The sequence below is a fragment of the Excalfactoria chinensis genome, chromosome 2, assembly GCF_039878825.1.
Source record: "Excalfactoria chinensis isolate bCotChi1 chromosome 2, bCotChi1.hap2, whole genome shotgun sequence".
In the NCBI taxonomy this organism is placed as follows: Eukaryota; Metazoa; Chordata; class Aves; order Galliformes; family Phasianidae; genus Excalfactoria; species Excalfactoria chinensis.
In genome coordinates this window covers 118,694,267-118,707,550 of record NC_092826.1, presented here as the reverse complement: position 1 = coordinate 118,707,550, position 13,284 = coordinate 118,694,267, and the positions used below count along the sequence as shown (strand labels likewise).

The following is a 13,284-nucleotide window of genomic DNA, read 5'->3' as shown; positions in this document are numbered from 1 at the left end:
CCTCCAGAGAGGTCTCTTCTTTAACAGAGTTGAGAAATGACAGGACAAAATTGTCAAATTTGGATTTCTGCTGTTGTAAGATGCACTCTAGAGTGGGTTTTATCTTCCAAAACTATCGAACGGGTACCCACATTAAATTAACAAGATAAAAAAAAAACAACAAGCCATTATGACCAAATCTGAAAGCAAAATAAGCTCTATCACTCCCCCCAAATCCTTTCTACCTGTGCTGCATTTTAATTGGAATACCGGAGTGTTTCTTTCTTTCATGAGTATTTTATTTTACACTCCACACCACTTACAACAGAAACATTCCCCAGTCCTCACTCTGGCTGTGTGCATTTGACTCCCCATCACTGGAGCTAATGCAATGAAATCAGCCACTGAGTCTACGAGGCTCCGTGAACTCTGACAAGTTCGCAGTTTGGCAGAGTTTGAACATATGACTCAGGCTAAGATTAAAAACTTTATTTTCCATACAAAACAATAATAAATCCAAGCAGATAAACTAAGTGTCTTCTCATTTTCCACCTTTTCTCAATATAGTCTATCCAAAGTTCAGTGTCACACCGCTCCATATCAGCAAAAGCTATGAAGTTTCCATCTTGTATCCGTGTTTTTCTAATTCAGCTCTGTATAGAAAATAAAGACGTGCATATTAAAACACAAATATTGTCACATCTTTTCAAAATGCAAATTGCACAACATACAATCATTCTATTAACAGTGAACATAACACGCTGCTTTCTTACCCACATCAATCATCTCAATTTTACTTATAGTTCTTCATGTGAACATCTCAGGATCACTACAAGTATATCCCATGTGAAAAATACAAATCTTTGCTTTAACCACACTTGCCCCCGATCTGCTGTGGTTGGTTGAACTGTATCACAGAATCACAGAATGGTCTGGGTTGAAAAGGACCACAATGATCATCTAGTTTCAAACCCCCCCCCAGCTGTGTGCAGGGTCGCCAGCCACCAGAGCAGACTATATGGTGCAAAGCAGCACCAGTAAGCCAGCAACAACCCATTGGAAGAAAAACACAACACCAACTACACTGTTGTCTCATACTGATTATTCTCAACGTTTCCTAAAACTTAATGAGCTCACTGATCTGGGTGATTTAAATGCATGCACTCGAAAATATATAGTTCATAAAATACATTCATATCGTGTTTAAATCTTGGTGCAATACAACAATTGTGAGGAAAATTTATTGCTTTGTTCACTTCAGTTGTTGCTAGGACAACAGGCCAGCAACTGCCAAAAGTTATTGCTCCTAACCCAACCCCAGATAGCTTCTTACCTACCTGCCTCCAACATATCGGCCAGAACTACGCTGTTTTATATCCTAGTCCTAGCATGTATGTGTCTATACACAGCAGCCTAAACCTCAGGTTAGTTTACACAGCGTTGGAATTCTAGAAGTGGAGGAGTGCACCACTTTCTTTCTGAAGATGAAATAAAAACATGCTGCAACAAAGCAACATTGCAAACTATCATTTTAAGGCAAGTGTAAGGACGCCAACACTACAGGCTATAATTAAGACATACGTTGAAGGCCTGTTGTCATCAACTACATTTGTCAAGAATTTTACCATCCCTGTATTTCACTGTATATCAGCATTACATTTCCAGCATTACAGTTTAACTACCTTCCAACCTTGTAAGCAAGGACTATAACAACAAACTGGTTCTGTATCTGCTACACAAAGGGTCACTTTCACCCTTTACAAAGGAGATCATCCCAGGAACCGTTAATCAGGCCTTACTGCAGACATTTACTCTGCATGCAACATAATGAAGGACTAATTATGAAATATGAATTTGTGTTGACTCTTGAAACAATTTAAATTACAATTACATGAGTAAATCATTAACTGAAAGGACAAGTGACCAAGAGGATTACACAAGTGGATTAGAGGTACCCAAATTATTATCACTTTTTTAAAGCACTTTACAAATATTTACCCTGCCCTTGCTGCTCATTGCACAGAAGAAAGGAACATGAACAAATACGGAGAAGTTTTCCACCAGTCACCTGTCCATTTGGTCAAAGCACAGCAATGCTCTTTTGAAGGTACGGAAAAAGTTTTTACCAACACACTTTGCTTACCATATAGCAAAGCACAGAGAATACTGGCTTCCTTGCCATTAATCTCTGCAGTACGTTTCAGACAATTTCCAAGTTTCTGATACTACTAACTAAGCAATGCAGTTTCAAGCATTTTATCCAGCTTCTAGATTACCAAGTTAAAAAATAAAATTACCTTAACTGATTGGAGAAATCATCTTCTACGTTGTCATCATCCCAATTGTCTTCCCAGACATGTGCATCTTCATCTTCGTCTAAACCAGTCCAATCTAAAGACAGGAAGAGAAGGCTACATAGCATACGTTGCACTGCTTTGGTACCACATCTTAGTGACCACAGGGCAGGGCAGACTTCAGATGATAAGGAATTTCTCACCTTTCTATTCAAGTTTGGATCGTTCTCAAGTGTTCATGACAACAAACAGCACCCTTTGAACCACAGCATGCAGGATCTATGTACTCATAAGGGTTATTTTGTATACAAATGGACAAGCTGTAGCACCACAGCACAAAAAAACCACCACTGAGTTTTGATTCCGACAAGTTCAACAAAAGGCACCCAGCTCCAGCTTTGTAGTTAATAATCTTTCCTCGCAATTAAAAAGATAAATGCATATTAAGTGCTTTATGCAGAACACACGTACAGATGCTCAGTTCACTCACATCACACACTGACAGTCTGTGGATAAATGCCACAAACCTATCTGTGATGCAGCAGCAAAGGCAAACTGAAAGGCGCACCTGCCAACAGCAGTTGATACCAATAACCTTCTACTTCTCCCTCAGTTGTCTGCCTGAGTTCAGGGAAAGGTTTGAGAACAAAGGGCCAAAGTAACATTAAACATGGACAGATATATGAAAAAACCTTGTAGGGCAAAAGATTAAGAACTAGTTCACTTTCTTTACAAAAGGAAAAGTTGGTTCTTGCATTTTTCTTCTCCTTTTAATGCTGACAGGCAACAAGATTAGCATCTGAGACTCACCAGGAAAGAAAACCCATTTGTAACTGATTAAAGACACAGATGGCGTTACCATTAAACTTCTCAAATTATATAAAGGGAAAAAAATATGAAGGAATGTAAAAATTCTATTGGTCTTAAAGAAAGCAAAGGAAAAAAGTGGGGCAGATGAGGAAAAACTGCAGTATGAGACAATACATTATTTGAATTTAGTTGTACCGCTCACTGGCTAAAGGGAGGGATTTTAATTGAGCACAATCTGCAATAAGCTTTGCCAATTTGTGTGCAATTGACATTTTTTTTCCAAAGCAAAAACTTAACCATTCACGTGACTATTTGGATTGATACAAAAAGTAAAGCTCAGCGCAGCCTTGACCAATAGCAAAGTCAAATTCTATCTACTGATGTAAAATAGCTCAAAATGGTTTTCAAAAACCCACAACAACTCACATTCATCACAACAAATTCAGCTGCAATCACAGGAGCTGGGGATGCTGGAAGAACATTTCAAACAACACTGAGTAAAGAAGAAGCAAAAAGGCCCACATTGCCTTCCTCAGCAGAAAGGAGAAAGGGAGGGAGGGAGAGAAAAGAGGAAGTAAAGCCAAAATTATACTCTCCCTGCTGCAGCTACAAGATTCTACAATGTACAATTCTGCAATCTGTGTGTTGACACCACACGCCAGAATTACATACAACAACTATTCCAGCTATACCACATGCCTGTGAGTAACAGTAAAACACAATACAGAGTTATCAGGGATTGGAAATGCAAAGAACATCTGAGAGCCTGTTACTACTAAGTACTGCTACTACACACCAAAATCAACATCTACTTTGATAAACTTCTCATGAATAGACTCCTTAAAAAATATCTGAATATAACGCATCTCCCCATGTTTTTCACCTGAGACAGGACAACAAAGTGCTCTCTGGAGTAGATAATAAACTAAAATCCTACCATTTTACACATTACACTCAGATCAGCACCGTACAAGAAGCTTTTTAGAGACCAACTCACACACGCTTGAATGTATCACACTATATTTCTTAAGAACGGGACACCTGCACTGGACACTGAAACTTGCTTTGATACGCTGTTTCAAGATAAACCCCACATTCTATTTGCCAAAATGCCATATATTCTGCCCTTAATGCAAGCCCACATTCCCTTATTTGGATTACATGGAGGTGCAATAATAAAATACAGTTATTCTGTTGCATAGAAAAAGATGTTTTGATTTGAAAGAGCAATAACTTGGCATGAGTTTGATCAAATATTTCTTATACTCTTTCCCAAGTAACTGAAGATAATCTTCCAGGCAATCCAATCCTTCTTTATAACCTCTCAACATTATTATCTCACTTGAAGATTTCATTGGGCCTCTTTAACAAGTTACAGCAGCAGGAAGTCGGGCTATGGCCACACTTCAATAAGAGACTGTTCCACCCAGAATTACAGAGCTCCTCCACTCGGGTATCTTCATTTAAGTAGAATTAATTTTACCTTGCTCGGTTTGTATACTGATGCATGCTGAGTCTAACAAGCAGTTAATTCAGTTTGATTTGCTAGTAGACCCATTTCCTCCAGTCTCAAACACAGTTTTACAGTTTAAAGTCCGCTTGACTGTAGAAAGGACTTTTTCTCAGGGTGGTGGCAGGGGAACATGAAGGTAAGATGAAAAAATTCTTTCCATTGACAAGAAAAACTTTAAGGCACAGAATGTTAAGGTGAGTGGAGATGAATCCCAAGTTTAAAACCATGAGCACTGAGCTGTGAACCTCATCGCTTTGTGAGGCAGATGAGCAAGTTGTGTAATGGCAGCTCACAGTGTGCAGACCAACCCCAGGTTCAGATGCATGCTTTAAGACTTCTTGTCCTTACAGTTAATATTTATATTTAATAACAGTAACTTTTTCTTTTTTTTAACCCTTTTAAGAAACATATGGAAAAGAAAGCAGAAGGGCTCATCTTCTCTGTTTGTTTTAGGTCTTATCCCTACTCTGTGCAAACATAATGTTGGTACAAGTACTGCAGGACTCTGCATCCCTACGGGCCACATAGAGCTACTGTGAAATCACCTCTGAGGAACACAGGACAGAAAAACAACCCCAGACATTCTATCCATGTTGCATGTCATGTACCACCATTCACAACTCGAGACAGCTGCCAGAACTGGGGGTAGAGAACCAAACTAGGTCCTCTCCAAGTCCACAGCTGTGACAGGACCTCGGGCTGCTTTGCTGAAGCCCAGACTCCTGCAGCCCCCTCCCTCAATGTATTCTGCACCTACAAAAAGCAAACCAACACACTTTTGTGCTTGCATAGACGATAACTGGAGCACCTACTGCATGCCTTGCTCCCTTCCCACACCAGTTTCCACCTCGCAGTTCCCACCCCCCACATACCCCTCCCACCCGGACACGGCGGGGCCCCGAGCTCCGCACCGCCCTCAACGCTCCCGTACGATGACACAGCACCGCCGTGCTGCACATCCCTCCTGCCTGGCCCGGCCCCCACCGGGTAACGGGTACCCGGGGTCTCCGTGCGCTGAGGCAGCGGGCACGCTGATCTCCCCGCGGGTCTCTCGGTGGCACGGCACGGTACAGCCCCGCCCGCCGCAGGCCGCGCTCTCTCCCCGGCCTGGCCCGGCGCGGCCTTCTGGGCAGGCGGCGCGGCCTACAGACGGCACGGCCCAAACCGCTCCGTTTCCCCAGCCCGTCCCTCCCGACCCACCGGGTACCTTCAGCCGGAAACTCCTCGAACTCGTCGTCTTCCTCCAGGAGCCCCAGGTCCACCGGTTGCTTTTTCTCCGACATGCTCGACCCCGCTCCCCGCCGACACTGACGGGATGGCGGCACGGCGCGGCCCCCACTGCGCCTGCGCCTCAGCGCCGGCAGCCCGCCCCTCAGCACCGCCTCTCGGCGCCTCCCGCACCGCCCTCACAGCGCCCCCCCATCGGCGGCACCTGCTGGGCCGCCCCATGCAGTTTGGACTATCAGATATCCTTCTCTATCCATAGAAGACGAGGCAATGTCTCATACCAAAAGCTTGCAGAGGTCTGTGACCATCCAGCTACTGCCCTCTAGACTTTCCCTTACCCGGAGTTGATTTTGCAGCATGCTCAGTAGTTTAAAGATGCTCAGCTGCACTCAGGTTATCTAAGAAAAAAGAACTGACTAGCAAAGTGCTATCGACAGATAACTTCAAATAGCTGTGGAGCAGGAAGCAGCTTGAATTTGTTCTGACAACTTTACCTGCGTCTGCTGTGGAGAAAAAATACACTTGCGCCTTCATGGTTATCTGTTCTACTTGTAAGATTGATTTTAAAATACTGGATTTAAAAACAAAAAAAAAAAAAACTTTACATCTTTACTTTTACTTTAAATCTAATACTGCAGGCTTTGGAAGCCTGGTGTTTGTATTGCCTTATTTGGCCTTTCTCCCAGATGGCTGCAGACCTCACAGTTATCCCACAACTGTCTGGTAATGTCCCCAGGGACACAGGTATCTGCCGTACTGCATTTGTCTTCTTAACATAAACCTGTCCTATGCTGCCTGAAGGACCTGTTCTGCACAGCATTCTCCAAACCAGACCTTACAAGAAAAGGTCCTAAGGGTTGGATGATGTGTGTGACATCCCATACTCTGAACAACCAGACTGTACAGAAGTCAAGCAGAAAGCACTTCTCCTCCTGCAGCCAAGTGTTAGATAAAGAAAACAGCCTGATTTTTTTGCCCGTGTTTTGCCTTTGATGCAGGATCTTATGTCACATTTTCTTAAGGTTTCTTACTGGCCTTCTTGGGTCACTTCCCATTCAGTCTATAGGCCTTGTATATCCCATACCTTACCATTCCTAGGAAGCATATAAAGAATTTCCACATCCTTCTCCACTGAGAAAAACCATCTCTGAATTCCATGACGGATGTAGTTTGTAATACTCAAGCCTTTTGGTGGACCTAGCTCCACTGATGTCTCTGAATTCTTTAGAGAAAAGAGTGTAAGGATTCAACCATCCAGAATAAGTTTTCCACAGTGAAAGCATATTTAAAAGGTTAGAGGGGAATGCCCGCAACTCAAGTACAATTGGTGTTTGATGGTTTCTAGACCATCAAGAGTAAGACTTGCCTTTCAGCATCTACCCTGTGCAATCAGAGTAGAGAAAGGCCACTGGTATCTAATCAGGACATGCTGCCACTGTGGTTTTTTTTATCCTTCCCTTGCTGCAGCACCAGGGCCACTTGCAGTCCTTACAGTCACCAGGCTTGTATCCCACATGGATTGCAGACACAGAACAAGGAATAGTTTTGATCGTGTTGAGAAGACACTTCCTGTATTCACAGAACACGGTAAGAGATTTGCTGTTCTGAAGCTGCACAGTAACTTGGTTGTATACTGAGCAGGACCAATAGCCTGGCATTCCTGAGTGCTTCAGCAGAGAGGTCTACACTCTGTTCCATGGTAATTAATGGAAAAACATCCTTTAACTCTCAGTGATTCAGGATATGACCATCCCAATGAAAACCTTAACTTAAATACACCCTTCACTGGTAGCATGTTGGAATTGATTGAACAAGACAATCCAGAGTAACTCATAAATCCCTCTATTATTTTTTTTTCTAGAGCTGCACAGCAGCTATTTACTCAGTTATTTTTCTTTAATTTCTTTATATTCAACATGTTTTATGCATTAGTATTAGAAAAGCCTGTCTTCCTCTTGGCAAATGTTACTGCAAGTTGTCTAGCACAGAGGTGAGATTATGTAGATTTATTTATTCAGAATTTAATTTGCATACATGAAAAATGGAAGTAGAGCTTTTTATTTTCTTCGCAGTAAAACAAAAATGTCTGTAGTGCAATAGTTCAGACTGCTAGATGCTTTTTTTTCAGGTGGACAAGTAGTCATTTCAGTGCCTGGGCCCATCTTCTTCGAACTGGACATGCTAATGGCTGAAGGCATATTCCAAGGAAAAGATTAAGAAGAGAAAATAGATCAGATTGTTAATTAATTTGCTTATTCTCATTCAGAATGCAAGAATTCACCATGCAATACAGTGTATCTGTCCTGCATTAGGCAGCATATCCAGCATCTCAAGCAATAGTTACTTCTGTCGTGGGTTAGTTCCAGAACTGACGTTTTCTGTTTCACGATAACACTGCAATTCATGCTGGATTAACTTTGTGGATTAAACTGGGGAAGAAAAGCACATCCCACATTCAGCATATCTGGACATTAGGAATGGATTGCCCCACCTCTTTCAGTCTGACTGCAGCTCTGGACCCATGGCACTGTCCCCGAGATCAGCACCTTTGGTTAGCTGCTATTTATTTGTTCATGTCTGCAGTGGTTCTTTTTTTCTCTCCAGCTGCTCCATCATTCACCGGCAACTCCTGGTAGCCCACCCTGCTCCCACAGCCCATCTCTTCTCACAGTTGACCCTCACTGAGGTCAGTATGCGATTAGGTGGCTGGAGATCATAAGGAATATTAATCACAAGGAGCACTTAGATGTTGCTTTACAGACTTCCTTATGTGAAATACACTGTGGCAAGCTATCAGGTTACCGGTGGCTGAAAAAGAAACAGCTCTCTCTTTACCCTTGACAGTCGAAAGAAAGTTTGATTTATTTTCTCATTTTCAGTTAGTCCAAAGGCAGCTGGACAGTATTGCTGCAAAGCTCTAGTTGTGTGTCATTGTAATAGGGGCAATATGTTTGTTCACTTCTGCTCTCTTCCTCTGTCTAATTGTTCTATTGTCTTTCTGTTTTCTCTCCACATTTGGGCTGACAAAATGTCTCCTTGGGTTTAGCCCTCTAGCTAAAACTTAACGGGCTCCTAATCAAGGACTAACACCACCAGCGCGCTATTTCCTGTCTTTGTTTACCATTCCTGGTATCATCTTTCTTCTCCTCTCAGTTCATCTTTTCAAATTTTCACTGTTATTTTCCTTCAAATCTTCCTCCATTCAGAGAGCAGGAAGCTTCTTATACACCACTCCCCTTTCATTTTCTGGCCACTTGATCTCTGGCCTCCCAACTGTACGTCCTGGAAGAGAACCAGATGCATTCAGAAACAGATTTCAAACAGCTCTGTAACTCTTGAATATATGTAGCTATGTCAGCAAGATATTTATTACTGAGCCTCAATGCAAACTGTATTCATGTTTTGAACATATGACTAATTACTGGGTACCGTTCACCACGACTTGCATTTCCCTGCAGATATCGAGACAGTCAGGGTACAATTCAGTTGCCTAAACTAAGATTTCTAATGTCATTTGAGATGCTCTAAAACACAGGACTGCATGATGCGTAGTCTGGGAGACCTTGACCCTTCCCCATGGCAGCTGGAGATGAAATGAAATACCCCAGATTTTCCACAATGGTGCCAGTTGCCTGTGTTCAAGGAACTGAGTTGCACTCCACTGTATGATGGAATAACTGTTATTGATGATTGTCTTTTTCCTGTTATTACACAACTGCCTTTGTTTATCTCTGCCAAGTCTGTCTTTAGAATACTGAAGTCATGCTGGTAATCTCAATCCAAACTAGATGCTGGTTAGGTTAGTATGAATCATTAGAAATCAGGTGAACAGAGAAGACCTTTTTTCATATATAAAACACCCTGCTACCTTTACATATCTACATAGTGGCAAAGGTATGGCCAAGATCTATCTAGATGAACCTCAACCCGAATAAAATCAAATGTTATAGCCAAAGAAGAATTGCCAAGTGTTATTTTTGATGTTTTGATAGCTAAGCAGAGCTACTACTCATTAGCTATACTGGCAAACAGAAGGGCTTACTGATACCTAGGTCATACCAGGGGAAGATATAAGTTCCGCATCATCTTATGTAGCTCATTTCTCAAGGAAGACCCTCTGGACTTTCTGTTTGGAAAAGAGAAATGGGTACAAACGGGTGGAGATTCAGAGCACTTGGCTTAAGAATCAGCCCTGAAACATAATTTGAAGGGATCTGTCTCATTTCTGACTTTATTAGGAGCCAAGAAAGACTTTCCCCGTGATTATTTATGGAAGGTCAGGTGTGTATAAATAATCTCTTACAAGTTCACATTTTCCATCCTTTCATCTCAGTCCCTTCAGTGAGGTAATGGGCAGCGCAGACAGTTTGGGATAAGGCCTGGTGTTTTATGACTTCTGCCTCACTCTTTGTTTTCCACTGCTTCTTACTCTATTGCTCCTCTGCCCCAGCATAGCTTGTCCACAGACTATAGTCCCTTTAGCTATGTCCCAGCTATAGCTAGAAGAGTCACCCTTTCCAGAAGTGCTTCTTCAATCATGTTGCCAACAATGTCCACTTGTACATGTCTCCAACAACATCTCCTACACTTGCTTCCTCAATTTCTCTTTCTCTTCACAGCTACCGCTCTTTCTCAAATATGCTTGTCCACTACAGGCTCTCCTTACTGGTGGAGGTTTTGGCAGGCATTGAGGTGCTTGTAGCTGAAGTTGGCTGTAAGCAGCCCAGGGCAGTTCTCTGATCTCCTCCCAGATCTACCTCCTCCATCCTGCTCCATCACGATGGCCACCTCTAGCTCTTGTGGTAGTGGCCATCACACAGGCTGCTAGGCCACTCTAGCAGGAAAAGATGGTTGTAGGGCACATTACATGACCCAAAGCATTACTTTCCAGTGCAGAAGCCCATAGAGACCCAAGGCCCTTCTTCATCCATTCTGCAAAGCTGAAGACACCTTCTTCCTCAAAGGTCCTATTAATTTGTCATGCATTGTTCAATGCATCTAGGGGCTTTGATGAGTCATTAAGTGGATTTCCACCTAAATGAACTGCTGTCACTAGAAGAAGTGTCCATTCATTTATTTTTAAAATGAGCGTATTCCTAAGAACTTTCTGCTCTTCAATGTGGTTTACCAAGTAAAACAGATGAAGAATGTCAAATCGGAACCACAAGGAGCTATTGGGTCAAGTCCTCTTCCTCTTCTCAGTCAGGCTTATTTAACCCTTCCACATGAGTTCAGACCACAGCAGTTTCTGGGCCACTGTTCATATGACTGTACAAAATTGATAGTCTTTTTTTTTTGTCTCTGCTGGATAGGAGATTACTCTGAATGGAATTCTAAAGAAAACACTTAAAAATAGACTCTCTGTTCCTGACATGCTTTCTGAAGCACGTAAATCTTTTATTAATTTTAATTCCTCTCCCCTTAGTAAATATGATAGCAATGATGATAGTTGGAATGCTTACAAAAACAGCATCAGAGTAAACGGTGAATATAAGTCAAACCAATCTGCAAAACTAATGGTTTTATGGGAATATATATAAAATCGTTTTTCTGCATTGTCAATTTGCCTATATTGGTATATTTATGCATACAGCGCTTATTAAACTACATCTGGTGAACTATAAAATTAAGTGGGGTACTAATTATTAATCTAACATATGAGGTAAATTAAAAATAGGTAGGTTCACACACAGCAGTGTGTTACAGCAAAAAAAAAAGTTGGTTTTAAGTGTGTTATTACTGAGGTTGGCTGAGAAAGAAAGTAAAAGACCTAACCTGATTGTCATGTGAAGGAGTGCTCTCTCAGTTTTACTGTTTCTAGCTGTGTCTTTTGTAATACACAATAGAGGAGTCTTTTCTCTGATTTGCTTTTAAGGCTTTAGCACAATCAAAAGCTGGAGGTATTGTGAAGAAAATCTGCAAATAGCATGAAAATGTCTTGTGGTGACATTCCTATTCAGGCTCTGGGCCTGATTTTGAAAGATCCTGAACACCCAGAGCTGGCAGTGCTAAGCACTTCTGCAGATCAGATCTTTGAGGTCTGAAAGATTGTTTTATAATCTTGTTTTCATGCTCCTGCAAACCTACAAAGACAATTTTTCTTCCCTCCAAGCAGTGGCACAGATTTTATTAAAACCATTCAGAACAGGGCTCTATGTTTTAAGGCCACGGTTTTGTGCTGGCAGCTGGAATACAGAACTTCAGGAAACTAATGTAGGCTGCTCCAAAAGTAATGCCTCCTATTTCATTATGCTGGCCTGCAATATCAGAGGCAGATGTCAGTGAGCATGGCAATAGAGGCTGAACCTTCCCACCAATATCCCATTACATCTTGTTGCTGTGCAACAGATGGCAGCAGAGGGGCAGGCTGACAGAATGGTATCTAACATGGAAGTGTGTATGAAGCAAAAGTGTGTCACTAAATTCCTCCATGTGGAAAAAAAATGGAACCTATTGACATTCATCAGCATGTGCTGAACATTTACAGAGACCAAATGGTGGATGCAAGCACACTGAGATGCTGACTGATGCATTTCAGCAGTGTGACAGCAGCAATGGATCACCTCTGCTGGTGCAGATTTTTATGAGTGCAGCCTGCAGGCTCTAGTTCATTGCTGGCAAACAAAATAATGCATAGCTAATGGTGGTTATTATGCTGAACAATAGTGTTTTGTAGCTGAGAATTTGCTCTATCAAATAATGTTATTTTGTTCTTTGTATTGGTTGTGCTAACCACTAAAATAAATAGCAGGCATTACTTTTGGAGCAAACTATGTACTTAAATTTAAGAGAATGTTAATTATTATTTTTTTAAAATGTCTTTGCAATATGGAAATTGTAGATCCTTCCCATTGCATTATTCTGCCTTACTATTGCGCAATCTTCACAGAAGTCCTCTCACATCAATGGGAAAAAGACAAGTCTATAGGCTACATATAATGTCAGCTCTTCAAAAAACTGCTTCTATTCTTTGTCCTTCATTGTTCGGTCATTTGGAGAGAAAAGTCCATATCTGCCATTGTGCCTCTCCTCAGAAGTGGTTTGAGGTGGCTGCAGCCTGAAGCATAACTGTAACAAAACAGAGGAGTTTGAAATTGTATGCTCAGTGTTTATATAGGCCGCCTGTAAGCCACAAGGCAAAACAAATTTAAACAAAACTGTGTAGATCTGAGAGATGCAGCTGAAGCAATGGCTCCTCAAGTCTCTCAGAAATGACTAAATTTAGGCTTTGATTTCCTGACCAGTCGTGACACCTGTGGTTCACTGGCACAGTGTAGGTGAATACATCCAAAAGCAGTTTCTGACTTGTTTAGGTTTAAACCCAAAGCTAAGAGAGCTGCAAAAAATGACAGGCCTATCTTCTCTCCATTTTTGTTTGTTGTCAGAAATGCCGCTCCAAGGTAGTCATTTTTCTTCAGCATATAATATGCCAATTTGATGGGCAGGTATATGACCTCCTTT

At 41.7% G+C, this 13,284-nt stretch overlaps 1 protein-coding gene across 1 annotated transcript; it reads right to left on the bottom strand.

The window, feature by feature from the left end:
* Nucleotides 1-453: 453 nt before the first annotated feature.
* On the bottom strand, nucleotides 454-5,963 carry SEM1 (SEM1 26S proteasome subunit). The gene is made up of 3 exons (XM_072327665.1): nucleotides 5,804-5,963; nucleotides 2,277-2,370; nucleotides 454-632 (listed from the first exon to the last, which is right to left on the bottom strand). The coding sequence occupies exons 1-3, from the start codon at nucleotides 5,877-5,879 to the stop codon at nucleotides 590-592; spliced, it is 213 nt and encodes a 70-aa protein (XP_072183766.1). The 5' UTR covers nucleotides 5,880-5,963; the 3' UTR covers nucleotides 454-589.
* Between the last annotated feature and the right edge of the window lie 7,321 nt (nucleotides 5,964-13,284).

What these genes read in the sequence shown, in the direction of transcription:
- SEM1 (XM_072327665.1), bottom strand. Translation starts at nt 5,879, where the DNA reads ATGTCGGAGAAAAAGCAACCGGTGGACCTGGGGCTCCTGGAGGAAGAC. An exon ending in CGAGGAGTTTCCGGCTGAAG is followed by an intron (nt 2,371 to 5,803) that starts GTACCCGGTGGG and finishes TCCTGTCTTTAG; the next exon opens with ATTGGACTGGTTTAGACGAA. An exon ending in GATTTCTCCAATCAGTTAAG is followed by an intron (nt 633 to 2,276) that starts GTAATTTTATTT and finishes TTTTCTATACAG; the next exon opens with AGCTGAATTAGAAAAACACG.